Below are 25,112 nucleotides of genomic sequence, written 5' to 3'. Positions count from 1 at the left end.
GCTGCTGGCTAATCAACCCTTCTAAATGTATAGCTAAGCATAGTACATTCCCTCTGTTCTAGTAGTTGTACCAAAGCACCAATGTATCTTTTGGAAGGATCATTACTGAGTGGCCAAACATGAAAAGGCATTTGTGTTATTTCATCCTTCTGTATTTGTGTGGAGGCATAGTAGAAGTACCCTGCATTATTAATAATATCATCACGTGGAAGATAACATTGGCTGAAAATCCACCCTACATTCATTATAAATAAAAGTCAATCAAAAGCCAAAATTTACTTCAATGTGAGTATCTTACAGGCCTTCTTATAGCACCTTAAGTTGGAAAATGCTACTGGCTAATTTTAAATATTCCTGAATATAATTATTCACAACTTTTCAGAATCAAATAGGACAGAGGAACTGCAGTGGAAGGTCAGGTTATAAGTACAATGATCAATTTTAGAATAAATTTATTAATGCAAGTGGGGGAAAAAATGAAAAAAAAAATCAATGCAAACACTTTCATCTTTCAGATTTTTTAGCAGATTACTGTAGTGCCAACCCACAGACTGAAAACTTCCAAAATTAATTTGGTCTGTTTCATAACTTGGCAACTATACATGCAAAAATTTTAAAATTTAGTTTTCCATGTCAGATAATTGGGAATAAGAATGGATTACAGAATCAGTCTGTTTAAAACATACAATGATTTTGAGGATGTATGCCCAAACGTAATTAGAAGTATTTTACCATTCACTAGAATTTTAAACATTCCAAATGGTTAGGGAACAAAAGATTTTTAAACATCGGCACCCATTGCCATTACAAGGCTTCTCAATATGGCATAAGACAATATATATGTAGTGTTCCAGGACCGTACAAAGATCCTGCCTCAATAATTACAAGAATGCATTTAATAAATTATTTTTCTATTTTCTTCTATTAATATGCAAACAGTTTATACAACATAAAAAAGTTAATTTGTACCTACTACAGGTAATATATCTATTTAGCTTTTCATCTGAAAGCCTGTAAGACTTGATGACCTGCAAACTTATTTACATAACTCATTTGAAAGTATTTTTTAAAAATAATATTGTCCAGCATTTAACAAAATTGTGAGTTAAAAAGAAGAAAGAAATCACTTAACAGCATTCGTTTTTTTGATTTTGTCAAGTAACTTTACCAGCTCAGTGTTATAAGGCAGGTTGGTTGCTCAAATGGACTAAGACTCCCCATGTTGATAGGCATGTAGTAAATTTGTTCATTTATAAAACCAGATGAAAGCAAGAAAGAAAAAGTTTAGAGTTTCAAAAGAACTGAAACTTCTTATTTTACTACAAATTCAGAATAGGCACTGAAACGTGATTCCTTAGGGACTTTTCCGGAAGATTGTCTCTTCGCTGGGCATCGTTCCATTTTTAAACTAAGAGAAGGGGAAAAAAAAAATAATTACCAGGTCTACATAATCAAAGATTACAAAAAAGGAATCACCATATGTATTTGTTCCCATCATATTAATACAGGAAATAACTTGTGTGTTTTAAGCTTAAGAAATCACAACCACTGTTGTGGTTAGAGTATTTTTTTATTTCATTATTGGATTTAAGCAACACTGGAAAATAAAAAAAATTATATACCTCACCATGTAATTCTACAGGCTATTTGAAAAGTAAAGCCATGAAGCACAGGGCTAAGAGCTCTAAAGTATGTCTATGCTCCAAGACAGCATCAACAGACCATGTAATTTAAGAGGTTTGCACAACCTCTTGAGAGAGAGGGATATCTCAGAGAGGGATATTTTGCAAACTCCCTAGCTATTCTACTCTAGTTTCCCTATCCTTATCATGAGAAACGCTTTCCCTAACATTTGATGCAATTTAACAACTTAATTCTTGTCAACCCCAAACACAAGGCCTCCTTCCCATTTTCCAGACCCGTAACGATGAAGCCTGGTCATGTCTTCTAAAGTTCCTTAAAGGGGTAATGTTTTTCAGGAACTGCCCTAGCCCAAACTGAGACCTCAATAGCATTAAGAAGAGTGAAATAATTACTTCAGATCTCTTCTGCACACATCACCCATACCAGGAAGTTGTCTGCCTCTTCTCGTTTATTGACTCATGACCGATTTCTGATCAACGTTGTAATACTCCAGCAAAAAAACTAGTTTACATTTCAAAACCATTACCACGAACTGCATCAAGGTGAGAATAATGCTTGGTAACAAGTAACAAATTTGAAGATACCTTTCAAAACTCTATCCACCAATACCGAACCAGCTTAACGGTATGCTTTGTAAAAATGGGCGTTTATACAACACAAATTCCATCAGGAAAACCAATCCTCACCTTTCTCTGTGTTGTTTGAAGTTTATTAAGCACACCTTTTGTCTATGAACAGCTGCTGTCTCCGTCTTGTGAAACACTATGCATAGGAATGAGACTTTCACACTGCTCACTTTCTTCAGGCATTCTTAAAAGAAAGAAATTAATTTAAAGTTATACACTAAAATTAAATGGTTGCTATGAAGCCAACATAAGTATCGAGTATGCTAGTGGTGTGAACTGCAGCCATTAAAAACACACAAAGACCCCTTAACTTCATGAAGTATACTCAAGTTTGCACAAGATGCACTGAGGGAAAAACCTTCTTTTAAAAGGTGAACAGACTTCACATCTTTCCATTTTCTGCCCATTACACAGGTTACTAAATGTATTGGCAACCACTGCTACTAAGAAACTTGTACACCTGAATACACCTGAACATAAAATTCAATTACAATAAATACAGTATAAATAGTGTGGCTTATAAAAGAGTATAGAACATTGGACAGGCGAAAGAAGAGTTAGAGTCACTTTGTGACTGCCCTACCTCTGAATTCGATGTTTTCTACAAATAAAGGCAAAAATTCTTCTGATCCCCACCATCACTGGATCCCAGTTGTTATAGTGACATAAAAGAGTTGCAATGAAAAAAGAAAAAAACACAGGGACTGCCCCAGCAAAAAATAACCAGGAAAACTGCACCTGGAATTAAAACACAAATATCATTCACTCAAGAGTAAAAAAAGGCATGCTGTCTAATTCAAAGAACTATTAGTGTAAGTTTGAGCTGAAGCTCCAGTTTCTTTTAAATTGGGCAAAATATTACAAGTATTTTTATAAGTTATTTGGTACAATTTATATAGCCACTGCTACTTGTAATGAATTAATAACCTTTTTTCACTGGTGCGTTCTTTACAATGGAACATACTTCTTGCACTCTGCTGTGGATGAGACTGCTATTCCCATGCAGTCTCACTGTCGGGTTTTAGCTGTCTGACTGGTACCAATGAGAAAGTCTCCTAGACACTTCAAAAATTTGGAGTAAGAGATCTCACCCGAAAAGATCTGTGCACCTATTTATTCACTATGAAACACTGTCACTGAATGGTAACTGCTGAAATCAATGCACTTAAAGACTATGCTACTGGGCATTTACAGTATTTTTTTATTTAAAGAAAGGCAAGGCACATTATTTGCCCAATTTAAACTAAATTCTTCTTGTGTCTGTATTACTACTACACTCAGAAGTGATCATCCCAAACTGTTTAACACTTAAAATCATAGAAGGTTAGAGAAAACAAGGATGCAAGAACAAGAACTAGCTCATGAAACTGCTCTCGGGCTCTAGAGGGCAATGACCCATAAGCAGGGCTCCCTCTTGTGGGAAGTTTTCAACTTTGGAGAACAAAGGTACAGTTTCGATACCTAGTACTCATGATGTTCACTCTCGACAATGTAATAACTTGCAATTGTTGGAGACTTTTGTAATCCTTACTGATTTCTAACAGAAATTCATAAACACTAAAGTTGCTAAATGGAGTATTTGGATGGCTGTTTAAAATTTGGTTGTAATTTCTTAAGATTCAGAATTATGTCAGATTATTACAGCATAAAAGACCCAGAGAGTTGGTAATTACCATGCCATCTGACAGTCATATGAAGACTGCACATATTCAGAGTTTAATCTTTACCTTATTAGCCATGCCAGTGGCATTCTTACATAGGTTCCTTTTAGGAACTGAAACGGAATGTAAAGACAAGGCTGGCCAGAAGCATTAACTGGAAAGCTTCAAATTGGAAGCTTAAATTTCTATTAGCTTATGAGACTTCAATAGGCACAGGGCTTGGGTTAGAAAATTTTGATGTTTTATAACAGAAATATTTGCACAAATACACTTGCACAAACAACCTCAAAGTCTAAAGGAGTTTGCCTTTCATTAGGATCACTCCTTTGTGCTTCTAATACTAGCAATTTCTTTTTTTAAAAAAAAAGACAAAGGATTTACCTCCAGCGCAAGAGAAGATACAGTAGGAAATCTACTTTGTTGTCAAAGCCAAGTCTTAACAGCCCCCCCCAACGACCTCATTCTGAACAGCTCAGTATCAGAAGGTGGAAGAGTTTACGTACCCTCAAACACACACGAAACCACAAGCTAAAAGCACTGGACAGATAGGAAAAAGCAGAAACTTGGACAGCAAGTACATGACAGCCAGGGAAAGAAGAAAGAACACTAGTGTAGAATGCATATATGAATCAGAAAAGGAACAAGAAAATAAGAGAATAAGCCCCCAAACCCACCCCACCTGCTCTTCCGCATATGGTAAGATGTCAAAGACAACTGCCTAAAACCAGTCAGGCTCTGTATTTGCCCAGAGGAAGAGAAAGCAGCCTTTTCAACCAGAGGAAGAAAAATTAAAAGGAACAGAAGACAGCAAGTACGTGGACCACAAACTCCAGGAGGAACCATGTGGTGGCAAATGAAAAGAATGGGGGATGAAATGGAAGAGGCATGAAGACTGAGGTCATGAAACATGTTGCCAGCACATAAACTGAGACTAACACAGAAAGGTGAAGATTTAAGACAAGAAATAGGAATACATCAAATAAAAGGTGTACAAAGAAGTTAGAAAGAAGGGTATTCTTACTTTATGAAAAACTAAGCTGGTTTTAACAACAGATGCATTATAAAATCAGGTTGAAAGCTATTTCAAACAGGTTAAACAAGTGGTTTAACTTTCAAATTAAATTTTTAGCAGTAGGGATCATTTAAATTCAAAATAAAGAGCAGAAACTGGTGATCCTGCCTTCAGGAAATAAACAGAGTTGTGTGTTCTCAATTTAAAGAAAAAACAAAATTTAAAACCCCACAACTGCATGCTTGCAATGTATGAGAATTACTAATTATTCACATGAAATTAAGAAATCTATATTCCTTGCCACTGATTAAATATTAAATTAAAATATTCAAAGTTAGAGTTGAAGTTGATACATAATTATATATTTAAAACTGAGAATTCTAACCCACCAGCATGAAAATAAAAGTATCTATATGGCTTGAAGAGTAATGTAAGCTAATGTCATAACATTCCTAGTCTGAACTCATCAGATTCTTTTCTTTCTTTACATGCAGGGGTTTTCCACAGCTACCAGCTCAATACCAGTGAAACTAGACTAACTTCAAGAGGGACAGTTAAATGGAAGTCTAACATCCACATGAATCTAATAATGTGCAAGTAAGCATTGTAGCTGCTACATTCCTCTGTGGTAAACCTGTAGGTTAATTACAACCCAGTTCAACAATTGTTAACAAGCAACAGAAGTAAAATACTATTCATTGTATACATTGTTAAAAATAACGCTGCCATTTAATGCAAATACATTCTGTTAATAAGGCTCAACACTTAGTAGTACGTTACCTTTTGCATGCACATGTCAGCTATTATGGACAGAGGTATTGTAAGGCTTAGCGCAAGTGTGCCTATCAGTGATGAGGTAAGAAAGCAGCCCCTACAAAATAATTAAAAAATAATTATAATCGTAGTTAATAGTAATAAATAGAGGTCTTACTTAGGAGTTAAAAGACTTATACATACAATACATAGAGAGCATGTAGTACCTACCACAGCCAAAGGAACTCTGACAGAACTGTTCCGATAAGGCCATTAATGACAATGCACATCCATATCAGTTTATTGGGAAACTCAAATGCTTCAAACCCAGTATAGTGAAGCAGGAAAAACCCTGGCCACAGCAGCAACAGATTAAACAGTCCCACAAAACCTGAATATAGAAAGAGTAAATCACAATAGATAGAAAGAGGAAATCACAATAAACATCATTCAAAATAACTAAAATCTCAACTAAACTCTGTTGTTTTGGCAACATACAGAAAAGCAGCAACAAAGTAGCATTTTCCATCTTTCAAAGGAAAGGAATATAAGAAACTTTACCTGAAATTCACAATTACATCAGATATTTACAGGTTTGAAATTGAAAAGAAAAAAGTAAATCCATTGAGTGGAAAGGGGCTGCCTGCATTCCTACAGGTAGTGCTATCTTCCATTGTTAAGACCACAAACAAGAAGCAATTCACACCACCAGTCTTCTGAAGTACTCAGGACCACTGCAACAATGGGCTTTCTCTACTTCCTCTGCTCTTCTGAGCCCTCTACCACTCACACACAGTTCAGTGCCTGAAAGCAAACAATTCAATCACACACTGAATTAAAACTTTCAGTAGAGTTATTTTCAGTCTTACCAAAGAACATGGGTATGTCAAGTTTATCTTCTCTATCTACTTTCCTTTTTATCATTACGATGTACACAGCATACAGCATTGCTCCTACAAGAGACCAAAGGGAACCTGCAAAGATGCAAAGAACCTACTCAAGACATGCCAAACATTTTATGCACACTAGGATCAACTTTCCTCAACACCCATTATAAAACTGTCAGAGATAAACAATTTATTATTACAGAATCCGTTAGTATATGAAAAGTATGGAAAAATGCAGAAAGCACAAAAACGTAGATACTTTCCCAATTAAGCTATATACAAATGGGGGGGGAATCATCATAAATATCCAGTTTCAGAAGTTGAAACAAAAAAGCCAGATTGTGAAATGTTACATGAGTAAGAAATGCATAGCTTGTGATATGACTTGCTGAGTATTGTCAAAAGATGGCACTCATCACTGCATGTTCTAGGATTGAAAAATAAAAAAAGTAAATACCTATTGTATCTTTTCCAGCAGATTTCTCAGATCCAGAAAGGTTAACAAGTACCACACCTCCAATGCTAGCAAAACAGAAGAAATGCAAATGCTACTTTAACCCAAGAACTTTTTTATGAAGACAGAAAAAAAGGAGGAGAAAAATACCCAAATAAAGTTCTATCTTTAGACATTTTTCGTTAACCAAAACCAACTTTTGGCAAAGCCTGACCATATGCTAAGAAAACAAGCAAAACCCACTTAACTTCTCTAAACAATGCACCAGGCATTTAATGAAACAGGCTGACAACATAGAATGTCAAGCCTCTTACTGATTAATCTAATTTTCTATAGGAGCATGAGATGCAGCCACTGTTCATGATATGAAGTACTGAAAAAGACTTCATTGACTTGCTCAATTTATCTGTGAAACATGGATTTTTTTAAGAAGTGGAGCTTATCATATACTGTCACAGATACCATAGGGATAGTTGGAAGACAGCCTCCCCTGTAGCAGAGAGGTTTTGATCACATGTTCCTTCCCATTAACTTACCTTAAAATAACAGCTAATAATTTGGACAGGGTAAACCTATCTCCACTGTTACTGGGAAAGACCGCAGCTAAGATTAAAGTAAAAAGTCCTGCAACAGAAAATAAGAAGAGTTTATACAATCAAGTTTTGCTACTAGTTTGTTCAGAAAGCTGCAGATTTTCATCTTTACATTTCACACACCCGTTTTAACTACGTGATGTTAGAATCCCTTATTTTCATCACAAGTCTTATGAACCAAACATCTCATGATGTGAATCCTCAGATGAGCAAATACATGCTCAACTTCGAGAAAGGGTAGCTACCAAAATAAACTTCAATAAGCCTGAAAAGTCGAGGGAGGGAAATCACAAAATTGTGCTTGTAAAACCGATTTTATAAAACAACAGAAGTTACTTCTCAAAACATGAACTGCCACATAATTTGAATACTTTAAAGCTCACACTAGAGCCTTTTATAAAAGCTGTAAAGCAAGTGATAGGCATAATATTTAGGTGGTTTAAGTTCTTTATGCCTAAAATATTAAAAAAAAAAAAAACCAATAATTAGCAAGATGACCTTACTCTGAATTGTATCTATTTTGATAAAAAGTTATACCACCTTTCCTTCAAACCTATTACACCGCCTGTGTCACACTAACACACCAATGTAACCGCAGAAGTATACACCGGACTTGAAAAGCAAAAAGCTGGGGAATCACGCAGATAGTTTAAACCCCTGCAGTTACATAATGAAATTTCTAAATGTATGTATTCTGTGGCTTTAAGTCTTGCGATTCCCCCAGAACCACTGCTGAATCATTATGCAAGGTCATTGTAACTAAAAGGATTTTATGTTATAAACAGCCTTATAATGCTGTAAACAACTCACCAGAGGTTGAAGACAAGATATTAACTATGGCAACTTGGGTATCTGACAGAGCTTCTTGGTAAGAGAAATTTGCCAAGAACCACTGGGGAAAAAAGAAATAACCTTGTGATTCTATGGATAGCAACAGCAGAGTGAAAGTGCAGTAACATCCTACTTAAACAAAAAACAACCCCAACCAACTTTTTCCAAAAATAAAATCAGAACAAGACTTTTACCTCAAATTGGTTAGTAACTTCTATTAAAGTGGCAGATGAATTCAAAGACAGAGGCAAAACCCAAACCAAACACATACAACTACACGTTCAATAATGAAATAACATGTTTCAGAACATAATTAAAGGGAAATTACAATAACTATTCTATAGTAACTGAAGGTACTTTCAAACTTGTTTTGCAAGTGCTTCAAGATGATTACCACACAAGGACTGCAAAGAAATTTCAGAGACACTAGGCTGACTCATGTCCCATGTCAGTTTTTCTTAGAATACTTCAAATAAGCACGCATTTCCACCCTAAAACGCAAGGATCACTGACACTCAATACCTCAAAAATATTTTGAAAGGATTCATGTCTGAATTCCTTGATTTGAACTTCTTGACTGATCTCTCATTAATAAGTTCTCGGATATATCCTCGTGGAAGTTAACATTCTCTAAATTCTTACACAGAAATACTTAATACTGTCCAAGAAGAAATACACATAGATGCCGTAGTAGCAACATCCATGAACAGCATAAACAGGTTTTGTTTTGAACATAAGGGCTCTACCCTAGATAATCTGAGTATATATGGAAATATACTCAAATACATAGAATTTTAAATAGTTTTTAAAAGCTATTTCATCCATCCAATCTCTAATTAGCGACTTGTTATTCTCCTGCTGCTGCACGCACGTTCTTTACATGTACACACATAAAAATTACATCACCATTTTCTGGTCTATGCAACAACAGCACTAGCAATTTTTTATTATTATTATTATTTTTAATGTTTAAAAAGCACAGCTTCCTGAGGAAAAGGTGTGCTGGCTCTATACTATATATAATCTATTCAGCAGTATCAGTGAAACTACTTCTAGAAAAGCTATCGCTTACCTGGTCTCTACATTTTTACTGTCTCTCCCTGCTACCATTTACTCTCTCCTATCATAGAATCACAGCATGGTTTGGGTTGGAAGGGACCTTAAAGGCCATCTAGTTCCAAGCCCCCTGCCATGGGCAGGAACACCTTCCACTAGACCAGGTTGCTCAAAGCCTCATCCAGCCTGGCCTTGAACACTTCCAGGGATGGGGCATCCACAGCTTCTCTGGGCAACCTGTTCCAGTGCGTCACCACCCTCTCTGGGAAGAACTTCTTCCTGATATCTAATCCAAATCTCCCCACTTTCAATTTAAACCGGTTCCCCCTTGTCCTTTCACTACAGGCCCTTCACCCTGTAGAACTGAGGCAAGTTGCAACACCAGCAACCAACAGATTCATAAGTAAATCTTGCAGCCCTCAATGGAGCCGATGGACAACGGACTATCTTTTCTTCACTGTACTGGAGGGCACAATGCCACAGTGAGGCGTAAGATGGTACTTCTGTGATGGCCTGGAAAGAAGCCTCAGTGACGTTTACCCATCCCATGCAGCCTCACTGCAGCTAGTAACATCCTGTATGCATGCAATCCCAGATTTTGCTGAACTAAACATACTCAACATTGGACCCATGGCACAAAAGCATGGCATGGCTTACAACTGACCTTAAAGCTCTATTATCCTCCCTTTAAGAAGCTGCACCTTCATGACCTGCACAAGGAAGGTTTTACTTCTTATAGTATATTTAGAAGGTGAGGCATACAGAATACTAGACATCTCAATACTGTTTCACTATTATTATACACGTTTTAATTACATCAATATTTAAGTTTTCTGAAAAAAATGGAGCACATACCACAAAGCAAAAGAAAAAGCTAATTTTTGCTACTTGAGTTGCAGTAAGTTTTCCTACAGTTTTTAATATTGATTCCTGCTCCTTAATCGTTGGGTATGACATACGAGACAACTTTGCTTCCAATGCATGGCTCGATGGGAGTTGTCGGATCTCCATAATATTACTGAACCTTACACGAGGCTTTTTGGGAGCTTCAGAAAAGAGGGGAAAAAAAAAAAAAAAAAAAAAAAGAGAAGATAAAAAAGCTGCATATTATCATTAAACTTTTCAAGCCAACACAATATGCAAATAAAACTATGATGTTCTAATATACCACTGATCACAATACTTCACAAATAATAACAATTTTTATCCAAATAGAAGACGTGTTGTTATTTTTATTTATTAAACTAGTATTTTGCTATTTGATAGGCCACTAAAAAGACAAAGCACAAATACTATTTTCAGTATTTGTTTCAATATTCATCCATACACAGAAACCTCACTGAAAAGCACCATCCCTCCTCCCTGTCAAAAAACTTCACACAAGGTAACAAATTTTTAAGTAGGAATTACTCTGTATTGATAAACAATTCATATAAGACTTTCTTTAGTTGTTCAAACAGCCAAAAAGTACATACAACGATACCTAACTGCAAAACCAGCATATCATTCAGAGCGTGAGTGTCCAACAGACCTCAAAACTTCGTAGAGATCATAAGGTCACTTGCTCATTTGAAATCCATCCACTAATCTTGCAAACCAGGATCAAATTTTATTTGAAAAGGTATTGTAAGTATTTTTATTTTCTTCTGCAAAGAAAATATTACATGCTATATACAAATACTAGACTAATTCTACAGGAAACCATAGCTAATTTCCTAAAAAAAGGAAAAAAAAAAAAAAAGAAAAAGAAAAGCTACAGCTCCAACAATGCTGAAGTGATTGGTGCATGTTATCACAGGACAGCAGAGCCTCCCAAAAGGGTGCTGTACATGTGCCATCTAGAAATTAACAAAGAGACTTCCCCTTGTATAAGCAGGGACTCTTCTGCTGAGGGTCAGACAACTGGATTCTTTGACTGACTTTTCTGTGATTGTCTGGGACAGTTAAGGCCATTTCAGCTACTATCACAAGATAGTGAGGCTTAAATAAAATCAGAATGCACATAAACTGTTAAAATTCTTACTTTGACTGCTTTGCTCCTGCTCTAAAAAGGACAATAGCTTGTTTTTCCAGAGGCTGACTCACTGCTGCTGGTCATACAAGCCCAGAAGGAAAGAATCACAAGTACTGAACCCAGTTGGTCCCTTGAGATAAACATAGGCTGGATCTGTAGTAACCAAGAAAGGTAAACTGAACGATAGGCCTATGTTTTCTCTACCTGAAAGTAAATATATGAGACTGCAATTCATGCAATAAGAGATTTAAGGAAGAAAAAAAAGAGGGGGGGGAGGCAAGTCCTGCAACATGACAGCAGTTACACCAACAAAGAGTAAAGTAATTCATTCACCAAAGAACTAGCATTTCAGCATTCCAAAAGTATCTACTCACTTTTCTCTGCATCACTATTATTACTGCTGTTTTTTTCACTTGGTAAATCATGAAACTTTACAGGAACATACAAAGGTTCACTCTGAAATGAATCAGTATAAGTAAAAATAGAGTTAAGCAGGATATTTAAATTGTAAACACCAGAATTAATACAGCAAATTAGAAAACTAAATAAAGAAAAGCTTGGTGAATACTAAAATAATACAGTTTAACAAAGTGATTTTGCACACAGCGAACAGGTTTGTCAAAAATGTTCCTACATAATCTATATTTTATGTTAAACACCACGGTAAAACGCAATACTCAAAAATAACTGTGAGCTTTTGTATATGTCCTCATGAACACAAAACTCATCCCCAGAAAATTCAAACCTACTAACTTAAAATTAAAACATAACTCATCGAAATGACAGGCATTAGATCTATAGCTTCTGTCCAAATGATAAACTAGAAACATAAGATAGAGAATACATACACAAAAATGAATACACTTGCATTTTCTTCCTATGACCCTGAAAGCTCGTAAGTAGAACTAAAAGTTCAAATACTTTGGGAAAGGAAGTGCAATATACAAGGCATGTAGAAGTTTTAATTGCTTAAAATACTTCTAACAAGTTGTAAGCTGCTTGTTTAATTTAAATTAATAAACTGAAAGAGTGAAGTAATGAGAAAGATCTGGTATTTCCATTTTCATTAGGTTCCTTGTTTAGGATCAGAACTTTTGTGGATGCTTAAATTAATGCAAAACCGTCCAACGTTAACAATGAATAATCCTGCCTCTGGAATCACATGATCTTAATGAGTGGAGCAGAGTATTTATCTACATTTAAAAATAAAATCAAGTGGGGAAAAAACCCACAAGAACGAAATTAAGAATACTTGTGAAAAACCTCTCTTCAACTCCCTATTCCATGTAAAATACCCATATGGTAGTTTGTCAACACACAATTGCCTCCTCCTGCTCTATTACAAACGTGGTGCAAACTTTAGAAGTTCTGTGTTTTGGGAACACTTCTGCATGTGGCATCTCATTCCCAGAGAAGCTGTGGATGCTCCATCCCTGGAAGTGTTCAAGGCCAGGCTGGATGAGGCTTTAAGAAACCTGGCCTAGTGGAAGGTGTCCCTGCCCATGTCAGGGGGGTTGGAACCAGATGGCCTTTAAGGTCCCTTCCAACCCAAACCATTCCATGATTTAGTGATGCAGATAAAGCAGCAATCGTGATTGCCAGGGGCATAACAAACCATCATTCATGGATGATGAAAATCACCCCATAAATGCCACCTGGCAATGGAGCTTATCAGCAGGATGCCAGTGCTGACATTTGATCCAGCAGACAGCAGTCGCTCTGCCCACTGGAAGGAAGAAAGCAGTCCGCTTCTCTTCAAAATGCAATGCAGGATCACAGTATACAAGATACTCAACTAACTGAATGATTCCATTGTGGATTTTAGCCTTGAAAACTGTTTGACTTTACCACCAGCTCTCCATATTTTGCGATGGCAGCTACTGGAGCTGAATGTGTTTCACTTGTACAACATAAATCAAGTAAGTGTTCTACTGAGCTGAGAACCTGCATTTCTCACAATAAGCAAGGTCATTATTTGCAGCACTTATCAGTAACACCCCCTTGACCAAACACTATTACATTTAAGACTGCCATATTTTAAAAACGTAAGTCAGGATAGTGGTGTCATGCTACTATAAAGCACTGACCTTCACAAATTAAGGCACTTACCAGAGAACTGTTTACAGTGTTGTCTGTTGCACAAGCAGCAAAATAACCTTCAGCATCTGCAAACTAATTACAGAACTTTAAATGTAATAATCTATCAAGGCAGAGTTATTAATAACCAAATATTTTTGAGAATAGGTTTTCTAATGCCTTTTTGCATAACTCTTATCACAATTCCCTCTCTCCCTCCAGTCTTCTTTCCCAGTAAACAAGAGAGCTTACAGTTCAGTAAATAATTCCAGTAATTCTTTGTACCGCTTGGAGAACCTCACTGAATTCAACTACGCAGGTATCAAGACCGGATAAGGCTGTTAGAATACCAACATTTGTAAAGTTCAGTCTCAGCGCGACACGCTTCACTCAATTAGTGTGCGTGTATTCACAACAAACCCCTTTTTTCTTCATTTTATTGAGGCAAAGTTCCTTCGCATAAAAACCTGGAACTCTGCCTTAGTTTTAATAAGACAGATTAGGATGAGGTTAAATATAATTTTTCCTCTTCCTTTCTGCATCTTAACAAGCACTGCTGCCCCTGTTCCCTGACCTGAGGCGTGCTGTTCTACCGTGCTGGTAAGTAATCTATTAAGCAAAGCCTCTAATAATGTGGAAGCGGGCTTAGAAGTAAGGTCTGAGTATGCACCTAAGAAATCATTATTGACATAAAGATCTATTAATGTATGATTTTTGTTCCAGATTAATAAACACAAGGCACTTTAAAGGCTCTTGTAATAATAATACAGCTGAATATTTAACTAAACTCCTTGGCTGGAGGCAGGAATCTTCTGACTGCACACAGTCCTGTCTCTGCACTGTTCTTTTGAAATATGCTAACATGAAAGTGATAGCTTTTCCTACAAGTTATTTTTTAAATTCCTTTTTATAGGATTAGAGAGAAAAAAAGAATGAGATTGCACTAGTGGTGCCATGAGTGCCACACACAAATGTGACCGATTCAGCACTCTTACTCATTGCTGTCCAGTTCACGAGTTCATAGTATCTCTTCCTGCCTCTGATTCAGCTGGTCAGTACAACCACTACAATTCACACTAGGCAATAGCCTCTTATTTGGCTCACCTGCTCAGATTAATAATTTGATCAGTATATATCTCTGTACAACTAACCATTCTTTAGCACCATCACCCTTAGTTGTCACTACTGCCAGTAAAAACCTGTGAATTCTGTTTGTTTCCTGATTATTTAATGAAGATGCTGAACAGCATCAAGTCTAACACGTGCCATACTATGCACAGCCATTTGATCTAAAAGGCTGACCTACCAAAAATTATTTCTAGATATCAGCCAACTCTGAATATCCTGCGCGTTTAACACACAATTTGTTTAAAAACAAAAGGCTTAGGTTTTTTGTTTTGTTTGGGTTTTCTGTGGGGTTGGTTTGTTTGGTTTGGTTTTTTCGAGGTGTGCATCTATTTTTTTAACTAAAAATCATTTAGCTTAATGTTATGTAATACTTCAGTTTAAGTAAGTGACAGTTGTAGGTGTAACAATCAGTCAAGATTGTTACAGAAGAACTGAAGCCAGTTTTGTTTGTATAAGCTACTTCAGAGAAAGACATGTTGGTTAACAGCATGTTCCTGGATCACATTTGCTGTTATTTTAATGCAAGATTAATATCAGGCCAAATGCCTTACTGCTTCCCGAGTCCTGCTGTTGAGCATTCTGAAACACTGGCACAGAACGAGCACTGTTCCTGGCATCCCTAATTTCCTTGGGAAAAACGTATGTGTTTCTGTAAGATAATTTTAGATGCTAGTGCAAACTATGCCTAGCTCTACAACGGGCAACAGAAGATCACACGTGCATAAAAGCTATAAAAATACAATATTAACAACAAGAAAAACATAATTCTGCCACCTTTCCCAAATACGACTTTCAATACCTCAAAACCTCTCAGCATACAGTTTATAGTTCTGCCAGACAAAAAGATTCAGGAATAAAAATCAACTACAAAGTTCAAGTACTGTTTTCATCGGTTGTAATCTGTAATGCTGAGGAAGTAAAGGGAACCAACAGCCAAGAGTGGCAACGCTCACAAGCTCTTCTTAAAAAGAATTATCCTCTGCAACTGTCCAAGATAAAATACCAGGCAAGCTAGGCCAATGGTCTGTCTCAGTAGAGCATTTCTGATGATTCCCGATGCATTTCATGTTGCTTTTTCCTTTCTTTTCTTCCTCTCAAGACTACTATTATCATAGAATCATAAAATGGTTTGGATTGGAAGGGACCTTAAAGGTCATCTAGTTCCAACCCCCCTGCCATGGGCAGGGACACCCTCCATTAGATTATGATTCACATGTCTTCCTGTGCTGTGATTAAGTTTATAACTGCTTTTCTGAAAACATTATTTCACAAATACATCAACTTTGCCTTTCTCTACTTCCTACGTTTATTTTCTTCTGTACAAACTTCAATAAATATCAAGTTTATAAAGTTAAAATACTTACAAAAGCTGCATGCCTTCCACGAAATCCACGGGTACACTGTTGCCTCCACGGTTTCCAAACTATGAATCCCAAGAGGTATAGAACAAACATGGATGTTTTCGCAAATGTACTGAAAAAAGGTTTGTTGTACTTTGTAAAAACATACTGTGGAAAGAAAACAATTGCAGTATCCAAAATTACCAATTAGGCGAGAATTCACAAACTGAACTAACAGGCTTAAGTATATAGTCCAGAACAGCCTGGTACCCAAAATGACAGTGCTGCAATACCGGCCTGTATGACCACCCCTTTCTGTTGCGGGGGTACCCTCACCCAAGCTGTCTTAGATGCCAGCCAGGCGGCACTGTGCCACTCTGTAATGCAAGGTGTCATGGGAGGAAAGCTCCTTGTTACCTGTATCTAACCAAGCAACACAGTGATATGCTGCTGAACTCAAATAGGACTGAAAATAAGTTCACAGACAAATATTTTATAAAAGAAAGACCACTCTTCTAAGCCATACCATAGTAATTAATTAGCATAAAAGATACTAAATAAAAATAATGTTATTTTTTAAAGTAAAATAACTAAATTTAAAAATAAAGTAATTTAAAAATATTAGAGATCACTTTTATTGAGTAACATTTCAATATCAATTATGATTCCACCATCTCATTGGGAGAAAAAGTTATTAATATAACAGCATGTTAAGCAAACATTTTTGTACTTCATTTCAAAACGGATGTGGAACATAATATGATGACAATTCAGAAACCTGAATTTGACAAGAATTTATTAAAAACTACTTCTATTGCTAAAGCTCTGGTTTAAGTCCTAAAACTTGAAATGAATTAAATACCAGAGCACTTTCAAGATGTTGAATATATGAATTAGATTATGACAAATTTGTCAGCAATTATGGGGCTTAACTTCATCACCTGAGACCTTTAGTCCTAGACTTCTAGATGTTCTGAACCATATCACCTAGCCTGCAGTGATACAGCTCATTCACTACTTCTCAGGAAACATATGGACATTATTTTAATCAACATGGCAATAAACAAAATGTACTCCCTAAGTACAGTATGCAGTTATTAGCTTATCTTTTTTAATTCTGAATTCATCAGTAACACCTTCTGTCTTGAAAGCAAGACTGACAGAGTTGAGCTTGTCTGTAACATTTAGTGGGTACCGGTTAGTTCCCTAATCCAAAGGCTATAGTCTTCCCCATGCTGAAGAAGTGGTTAAAACATTACACTAGAACACTCAAGAGCGAGTGACCATGTTTCTGCTACGTCTCTCTATTAAGCAGGCTTTTATTTCCCTTTTAAGATGCATGGAACAATACTTACAGAAGTAAGTTCTGAAGAGGCAACCCATATCACATCAACGAGGAGAAGAATGACAATTCCTAGAGCCATTCGCCTACGCTGAGTGGATGAACTGCTCTGGGAGCTCATTCGGTTCATGATAAAAACCCACACCATTTGTAACCTATTCAAGATTGACAGAGGAATAAATCCAAAAAGATTATAAACAGTGACATAAAAAAAAGAAAACCCCAAACACTGGGGCAGGTTGTTTCATATGTGCGAAATGGACCCAATATGCTCGGAAACATGTTTATATCTGTTAAAAAACAGATCTTTCACAGACCTGGCATGAGATTTCTAAAGACATTAGGGGCAATTAGACCTAAATCTAGAGACTTTTCAAGAATGTATCCACTGTTCTAACACTGAAGTAGGTAAAACATACAATGTCTATGCTACAGATTCTGCAAACTTTGAAACCACTACAATTTGGTAAATTCAGATACTCTAAGGTGACAGTAAAAATAATTTTGACGTGTTGTGTCAAATACAATTCTATTAAAAGTAGTAAGAAACATGTTTAAACTTAACCAATCAGCAAGTATTTCCAAAGACATAGCAATACATTTAGGTAAATTATCATCCCCCAAAGTGAAAAGTGACTCAAGAAAAAACCCTACAGAATATTTAATTGTAAAAATTTACAAAATTAGATTACATATGCACTTGAACATGAAAGACTTCTACATCTATTTGGTAATTTATGAAATTCAGGTATGCACCAACTCTAGTGAAAAATCTATCAAACTAAGAGTAAGCAGGAAGTATATGCAACAGAAAGGTTTGCCTATTAAAAAATACCCAAAACATTGGTAATGATTTTGACTGTGCCCCTGTACGTTACACACAAAACAATCAATTAAGAACATTTCATATTTTGAGAAATCAAAACCACAGCAGTAATCAAGCTTTAAGCTTGTCATCTATTTCAAAAGTCATACAGACTTGCCAGAAATTACAGCACAAACAAGTCTGGATTTTGACACACACAAACATATTTTCCTTTCCATATACACACTTCACAGCTTTTACAAGTCTTTGTTCAAGTAGTGGTAGAAAGGTCCCAGTTTAAGTAATTCTGGTGAATTATCAGAAAAGCACTGCTGGGTTTAAATGCTTACAGCCAACTGCTTTTACACACTGGAAGAGTAAGAGTGTAACACAACAAAAAATTCTGAAGATATAGTTTAAGCTGCAAAAATTCATATTAGGAAGACTATTTACAGTTAAAACATTAAAAATTATGCAGGAGATGAGCAGTATAGCAGTGTGTGAACAGCTCATGACAAACCTTCCTTCCTTTTCCTCCAGTAGGCAGAGTACTTCTGCTTTAGCCAATGCACAGAGTAAACACAAGAACAGAACTGATGTTGTTTGGGTTGGCCAAAAAAGAGGTACATTGTGACTTTAGAGAGCCTGACTTTGCACAACTTACACTAAAAGTATTAACATTACTGAAAACACTTAAGTAATGTTACGAGAACACTAAAGTACTTTCCAAAAAATAAGAAAGGCAAGGCAAACAAGCTTTTAAAAACACTTCTTGTGTTTTAGCTCAAAAAAATTACAAGATTCCCTGGACCTACTCCAAAGAAGCACTACTCATGAGCATACCAGATGCTCATACCTACATGCATTCTTATATCCACTAATACTGGTGGAAGCTGATTCAGATTTGTGATACAGCTTTACGACTGCCCATTAGAAGACCTAAATTTAGGAAAATTTTGAATTTTGTCATTAAAAAAGCTTCATATAAAAGTGACAGAGTCACTTGACATTCACAGATGAATGTCTCATTCATCCACCCACTCGTACTAGAATCTTTTACATACTTTCTAATGAACCTCAGCAAGATACGCATATGGTAGTTCTATGATTAACATTGTTAGGTATGTATTTTAAGAACCATTTTATTAAGCGTTAATTTTCTACACGTTGCATAACATACCTTGCCATTTATCATCATAAACTCAAACACTCACTGGCTTTGGGAGAGCTCCTTGAGGAACTGAAATTTAATTCACCTTTATGGAGCAAATCCTGACTCTTCCAGTAAACACAGGTGATCTGCTTTGCTAATACAGTTCAGTGTCTTTTTCCACACTTGTCAAATTACAAACACTTACTGTCTTTTCATTATTTACAGATGATTTATGAAGGAGACAGTGCCACAATGTCTTCAGTGAGGAAGCTACATGATTTCTTATTTCCAGACTAGTCTACTACTCAGATTAATGATTTAAATGCCCAAATATGCAAAAGTGCATTTGAGAGCGCTACATTGTTCCCACCTTTGACTCATGCCTCTCCCTTGCAATACACTGTCTTGCCATTTTTTCTTCCTTCTTTCCAAAGAAAAATCGACAGAGTTCCTGAGGCAATACACTGTCTTGCCATTTTTTCCTCCTTCTTTCCAAAGAAAAATCAACAGGCAGAGTTCCTGAAGTATAATTATACCACTAGATCTATGCTGATATAGTCCACGTGTGGGCAAAAGTCCTGGATAATTATTCTGCTTTTCTGATAAAATGGTGGGCTTGACAAAAGAAAGACAAAGCCTGAAAGTAGGGAGGGGCAAAGTTATGAAAGACTCAGCAAGGAATGGCAGGTTTTATTTGACATGGAATAAAGGAGAGAACATTTGTTCTCAAAGACAGAACAAATGGATATTATCTCAAACCTGAGTAAGCTAACAGAAAGGGTTTCGTGCTTGAAAGCTTGTAAGGGTATTTTCAGTTTTTATGAATTGTCTAATAGGTACTAAACTCTACACACTTTGGCTTCAATTTATTATGACTAATAGCCTATAAGACATTATATTGTTATATTATATACAGCTCATGCAACTTGCGTAATATACAGTGAAAATGGAAGCTGGGCTTAAAAGAGTTCCAAAGGAGCTAGAAGGGAGAAATTAATTCCTTGTCAGGGTACAGCACAACACATGGTGGAAACCACTCCAGCCCTTCACCAGTTACGTGCTGCAGGTAAGAGGGGGAGAGGCAGCTGGAGACAGGAAGGAATTGCAGTAGCCTTATCAATTTGACTTCTCTACAGCACAAGCTCTTCTGTGCTTCTTCATGAGTCATAGAGCACACATACCCTGTGCACAGAGATCATGCACAGAGATGGTGCACGTTCTGTAGTCGCTCAACATTGTATTCAACCTGGCTACATTAGGCTTGCACAAATCCCTTGCTTTAAGATCCCTCAGCAGGAGGGAAGTAAAGGATGCTACAGTATCTAGTACTTCTTATGTAAGAGATTATATATTTAAGTTATTCAGAGTGTAAGTATACCATTTCTTTTCTACCTATAAGCAGATTTTAAAAATTCTAATCGAAGAGCCTACATTTACATCTTGAAGGTTTTTTCTAGATTTCAGTAATAGCTGCTATTACTTTCTCATCTGACTATAAAGTGTTTAATACTTCTGTGTACCTAATACAGCCCTTTCCTTGGTTCTTCCGTAACAGGGAATGAAGCTTAACATGGAAGGGTAACTATGAAGTCCTCATCATGCAGCAAGATGCACCTTCAATCTAGTAGCTCTGACAAAAATGAATGTAGAAAGAACAAGATTTACTTTTCTCATACGTACCTTCTACAAGAACTGTAATAAAACAAACAAAAAATGCTAACAAACGTCACACATCATGTCAAAGTGAAGATAGTCTCCTATAAAGAAAAAAAAAAAGCAAAGTTTAAAAAGGGGTGTGTGTGTGTGTTTATTAAGCACTTATCTTTGCAAAACATTTTCCTAAAATTTCAGGTTCAACAAGTGTCTGCCACAACTCAAGTCCCTAAATGTTAGGGACATACAGAACCTAAGAATCCGTTCCACATCAATAATGCTAGCAAGACCGCACTGAATTGCAAGAAAACAGGAGAATTTTCTATTTTTGATGTTTCAAAGAACATGATCCTTCCTTATTAATGGAATATAAGAGGATCACATGAGAAAGAAGCAGCTGCTGATGCTCAGTTCTAAATTTTTAAGCTATGCAGAGAACAGCCATGTTTCTTAAGCCTATGTTCCTAAGAAGAGAATTTAAACGTTAGAGTTAGGTAGGTAGAGGAAGAACATACAGGCTCTTTGGCCTTAAAACAACCTAGAAGGATAAGACACCTCCACATGATTCCTTGTGGAAGCCCAGTATCTTTCCTTAATTTGATACGGTATATTACTGTATCCAAAATAAACAACAACATTACATAAAATTTGTTTAGAATTTTAAACTCAGATCCTATGAAGACGTTCAACAAAACTCCCTTTGAAATTGTTATACAGGGAAAGAAACAGTATTCGTAAGGGACTTTGGAAAAAATGTTATACTAGAGCAATCGGAAGCCCATCTCATCTGCAACTACTTGCAAATCCAGATGTTGGCCAGTGTACGGTGCTCCAAAAGCAGGAACAACAAAACTGGAACTGAATATAAAGCTGCAAGCTGGATTTTTTTTTTTTTTTATTCATGTGAAATCTTGCTAAACTCTGTTTTAGAGATATTCTGTATCAATAGGAGTCATACCCTATATGAATGAGTCACAAGTTAGTGCCTAGAACAGAGGTAAGAGTAAGGGCAAAACTAAATGTTTACACTAAATTTTGCCTTTGATTACCTATCAAGCACAGCTAAAAGTCTATAAACTCTGAGTAGGGAGGTAAAAGTTACAACTGATGTGTTTCACCTATTTCAAATTAGATTAAGAGGCAGACTGCAAAGATGGACAACACAAGCCTACGATTCCACCTTCACTGAAGTCATCAAGACTTACACGCTGCTTAGCATCCAGCAACCTCAATCCCTTTACTACACAGTTTACCAATTTATTGTAACTGGATAAAAAATAATAATTGTAATTTGAAGATGTAGTTTGAAGACAGAGGCATGTGGTTATCCATCTCGTACACCACAAAGTCTACGCTCACTGCAGATCCTGAACCTCAATTTAGTCCCATGGTCCCACATAAAAATATGACCAGCAGCTACAGTTCGTCTTACTGTCTAATTAGGTTGGTAGTGTAAGATCAGTATCTCAGGTAACCAAGGCTTAAACCAGAAGACTTTTATCCATACAAAGCTCAAACAGTTTGTGCATTCCTAATTTATGCAAAATATAACAATAAAAAAATAAATAGAAAACAAAAAAGATGCTTAAAAATTCTTGTCTCTATGCACACTACACCAAATACCACTACAAGAAAGATAAAATTCAGGTGCTTACCTACAGCTCCTACTTAATCCATGTTAGCTATACTCACGTAACCAGGTACAGAGCTTGCTCCTAAATTCAGTTACTATGCAAGTCATACATCTTACCCTCTATCAGCATGCAAGTTCTGCTGTGGCCTGTAATCCTCAATGGAGCTGACCACACACATCTTTTCAGTTCAGTGCTTATTACCAATAATTAACCCAGTTCAGGGTAACTATAAAAGCTTAGCATATTAATATAGCATCCAGCACCTAAAACAAGAACTGTACAAGATACTTCTCTGGAAGAACATGGCTTCACCCTTACAAAATATTTAATTCATCAAGCCCAGAGGGTTATGATACATTTAAACCACCAGAAGACATACAGGCTGAAACAGAACTAATGTTTTAAAAGTAAACACAACATTCTACTCTACTCAGTATAACAGAAGCTTCAGCATATGTTTGCCTTTTGTTTCCAGTATTAGGAAATATGAGTTATACCATGCAGAAAGCATATTTAATACACCAGTTGAAATTTGACATTTGAAGGAATATTCATTTTAAAGGCATTTCTTAATGTCATAATTCTCAGCAAATTGCATGGAGAACCTTAAGTCTTTTTTAATTTTATTTACCATCTTAACAGTGTTAAAGTTGGAGCTGTCATCTTGCGGAACCATTTTCCAGCCAGTTACATGAAGGTCTTCTGCAGAAAAAAAAAATTAAAAGATAGGCTTAACTTTCCTCATTGTGACACTGTATTCATTTTTAAAATGTTACAGTATCCCTATCGATTGAAGTGGTGGCTCAGTTTATGACACACAGGCACACAAAAGATGAGAAGCGGTCTCACTACGGAGCCTGGAACGTACGTTCCCCTGGCTGACTACACTGCAGCCAAGAGGCCCAACAGCCTGTTGTCCAATTCTATGTTCTGAAGAGGCAGTAAGCAACTTCCAAAGACAGGATGTTTAACCCCACCACTGATACTTCATGTACACTCTTATTTCTGTATGTCTCTTTCTGCAAATTATGGCTTGCCATATGAAACGTTCAACCCTAAGAGAAAAAATCGTATGAAGTTACAAAATATGAACTAACTTTTTTTACACTGACAATCAGGGAAGAGAACATTATGAGTAGAAGAACTGCCAAACCCTTGCAAAAGAGGAATATTGCCTGTAGCTCTTCTATGAGGAAAACACACACCCCCAAAAAATGTTTATCATAAGAAGAATAACAAGTGACCCAGAACAGCAGCTTGGTCATAAACCATGGTGCAAGTCAACCTGAAATTCTTCCCTGTATTTACTCAAGATTACTTCATATTCAATTTGAAAACGACATACCAAGGTAAGGTTTCCACACAGAAGAAAGTTTTAGATTTTCCAGTTATACCGGCTGCTCCAATAATACAAGTTCTGGGATAACAACCCCCCTCTCCCCAACATGTACTGTCATCAGGCAACTCTCATTTCGTATTTGATTGCTTTCCAGGTAAGACAAACAGAGGCACTGCTTTGACTCTAATCACAAAGAGGCTGAAAGTAAACCCACATTTTACACCCACCTTTCTAATCTGGAAATGTGCATTAAAGCAACACAGTTCCAACCTCCACTCAACTTTCAAGGAGCACCACAGGGTGAGAGCAAAAGCAGGAATCTTCAGAGATGGAAAGATGAGCCCTATGCAACATGACAACTACATACACCACAGCCCTGTAATCTTTACTCAAGGAACGTCTCCTGTAAATCTGTACGATGTAGTGAAGCAAAAGACCCCAAAAAAGAAACTGGAGCTGGTTTTCCATGCCACTACTAAGTACTGCAAGTAGAGATGACCATTCCTAGCTAAATAAAAAGTTATACAAGACCCAAGTTTGCACAGGAAACACACTAATTTCAGTACCAAAATAAGAAAATTTAGCTTCACATAAAGAGAGGTTTCAGGAATCTGGCAGTGCACAATGTAACAGTCATACTCACAAACTGTCATGGCACAGCTGGACCCTGGCATGTAAGGAATAAAAGGAACACTTGAAAAAAGTTCCCTATTGAGCACTCACTCAAAAGCCATGAAACAAAGTTTCAAACAAATTTTCTTACATAGCAGTAGTAATGCAGAATGTTTATCTGTGGTGTACTTTGGAGTCTTTACCAGCTGCCACAGCATCTAAACACAGACTGGGGTTCATCTGTACAGCACCCCAGCATGACTACACCCCAGCTGGACATGGCCATCGGCGAGCACATGGCATTAGAAACACACCAGTGGAACTGACACTGCCCTCCTTACCCTCTTCCAGTAACATCAGGAGAAAAACCATCAAGCTGCTCTGCACATGGCAACACTCACAGAGGCCTTGGCAACCTCTCAGCCACCAGTAGCTCTACATTTAATATTCGCTAAGAACTACAAGTGACATCCGTTTCACTTGCTGCCCATCTAATCCT

The 25,112-nt window shown here is 36.6% G+C and overlaps 1 protein-coding gene across 1 annotated transcript; it reads right to left on the bottom strand.

Annotated features, from left to right (window-relative positions):
• Positions 1 to 737: 737 nt before the first annotated feature.
• Positions 738 to 24,900, bottom strand: SLC35F5 (solute carrier family 35, member F5). Its single transcript, XM_010156961.1, has 17 exons — positions 24,860 to 24,900; positions 23,294 to 23,364; positions 21,056 to 21,132; positions 17,431 to 17,572; positions 16,100 to 16,243; positions 13,641 to 13,703; positions 11,906 to 11,987; positions 10,373 to 10,563; positions 8,441 to 8,522; positions 7,574 to 7,661; positions 7,041 to 7,105; positions 6,566 to 6,670; positions 5,928 to 6,087; positions 5,724 to 5,814; positions 2,854 to 3,008; positions 2,366 to 2,454; positions 738 to 1,408 (listed from the first exon to the last, which is right to left on the bottom strand). The coding sequence occupies exons 4-16, from the start codon at positions 17,563 to 17,565 to the stop codon at positions 2,373 to 2,375; spliced, it is 1,443 nt and encodes a 480-aa protein (XP_010155263.1). The 5' UTR covers positions 17,566 to 17,572; positions 21,056 to 21,132; positions 23,294 to 23,364; positions 24,860 to 24,900; the 3' UTR covers positions 738 to 1,408; positions 2,366 to 2,372.
• Positions 24,901 to 25,112: the final 212 nt, after the last annotated feature.

This window comes from Eurypyga helias, unplaced genomic scaffold (genome assembly GCF_000690775.1).
Source record: "Eurypyga helias isolate BGI_N326 unplaced genomic scaffold, ASM69077v1 scaffold4828, whole genome shotgun sequence".
Lineage (NCBI taxonomy): Eukaryota > Metazoa > Chordata > Aves > Eurypygiformes > Eurypygidae > Eurypyga > Eurypyga helias.
Note: the sequence above shows the minus strand (reverse complement) of the source record. Positions and strands in the feature narration are given on the sequence as shown.

Excerpts from the sequence above, each read along its gene's own strand:
- SLC35F5 (XM_010156961.1), bottom strand. The coding sequence starts at position 17,565 with ATGGTGTGGGTTTTTATCATGAACCGAATGAGCTCCCAGAGCAGTTCA. Across the intron at positions 10,564-11,905 it reads TAATAGTGATGCAGAGAAAA|CTCCCAAAAAGCCTCGTGTA; the intron begins GTGAGTAGATAC and ends TCTTTTCTGAAG. Across the intron at positions 5,815-5,927 it reads TCAGAGTTCCTTTGGCTGTG|GGGCTGCTTTCTTACCTCAT; the intron begins GTAGGTACTACA and ends ATTATTTTGTAG.